This window comes from Mandrillus leucophaeus, unplaced genomic scaffold (assembly GCF_000951045.1).
Source record: "Mandrillus leucophaeus isolate KB7577 unplaced genomic scaffold, Mleu.le_1.0 Scaffold96, whole genome shotgun sequence".
NCBI lineage: Eukaryota > Metazoa > Chordata > Mammalia > Primates > Cercopithecidae > Mandrillus > Mandrillus leucophaeus.
The window spans coordinates 5,344,471-5,345,007 of NW_012110474.1; the positions used below are offsets into that span (position 1 = coordinate 5,344,471).

At 65.9% G+C, this 537-nt stretch overlaps 1 protein-coding gene across 1 annotated transcript in view; it reads right to left on the minus strand.

Moving 5' to 3' along the window:
* GPR6 (G protein-coupled receptor 6) overlaps positions 1–537 on the minus strand; it is a 93,112-nt gene extending 92,575 nt beyond the window's left edge. Inside the window, exon 1 of the mRNA XM_011970655.1 lies at positions 5–537. Within this exon, the coding sequence (XP_011826045.1) occupies positions 5–323 (319 nt within the window). The 5' untranslated portion in view covers positions 324–537. The remainder of the gene's footprint in view (positions 1–4) is intronic.

Here is a 537-nt window from a genome sequence, read left to right on the forward strand (position 1 = left end):
GCACGCTCTGCCAGGCAGTTCCAGCCCAGCACAGGCAGCAGCCCCAGGCCTAGGGACACGGTCCAGGTGGCGGCAAGCAGGAGGTGCACGCCCAACAGGGTCCGGCGCGAGTAATAGGTGAGCGCGTTATACAGGGACAGGTAGCGGTCCACCGTAATGGCCAGCAGGCTGCTGACAGAAGCGGCGAAGGAAGCCACGAGGAAGCCCACCGTGAGCAGACTCACAGTCTCAGAGGGCACCACGTACTGGAACACAAAGTGCAAGATGAGGCCACAGCCCGCCAGCAGGTCAGCGGTGGCCAGACTGCCCACCAGCACGAACATGGGCGTGCGCAGCGCCGGAGTGGACGCGATGAGCGCCACCACCAGCGCATTTTCTCCAGCGATCACTGTCCCCGACACGCACAGGAGCACGTCCCACGGATTCACCGCTGGCAGCAGGAGTCCCGGTGGCCCAGCCGACAGCTGCGAGGACAGCTCCAGAGACCCATTAGCTCCGCCGCCGGCTCCCAGAGCCGCAGCAGCAGGGGGTCCCCAT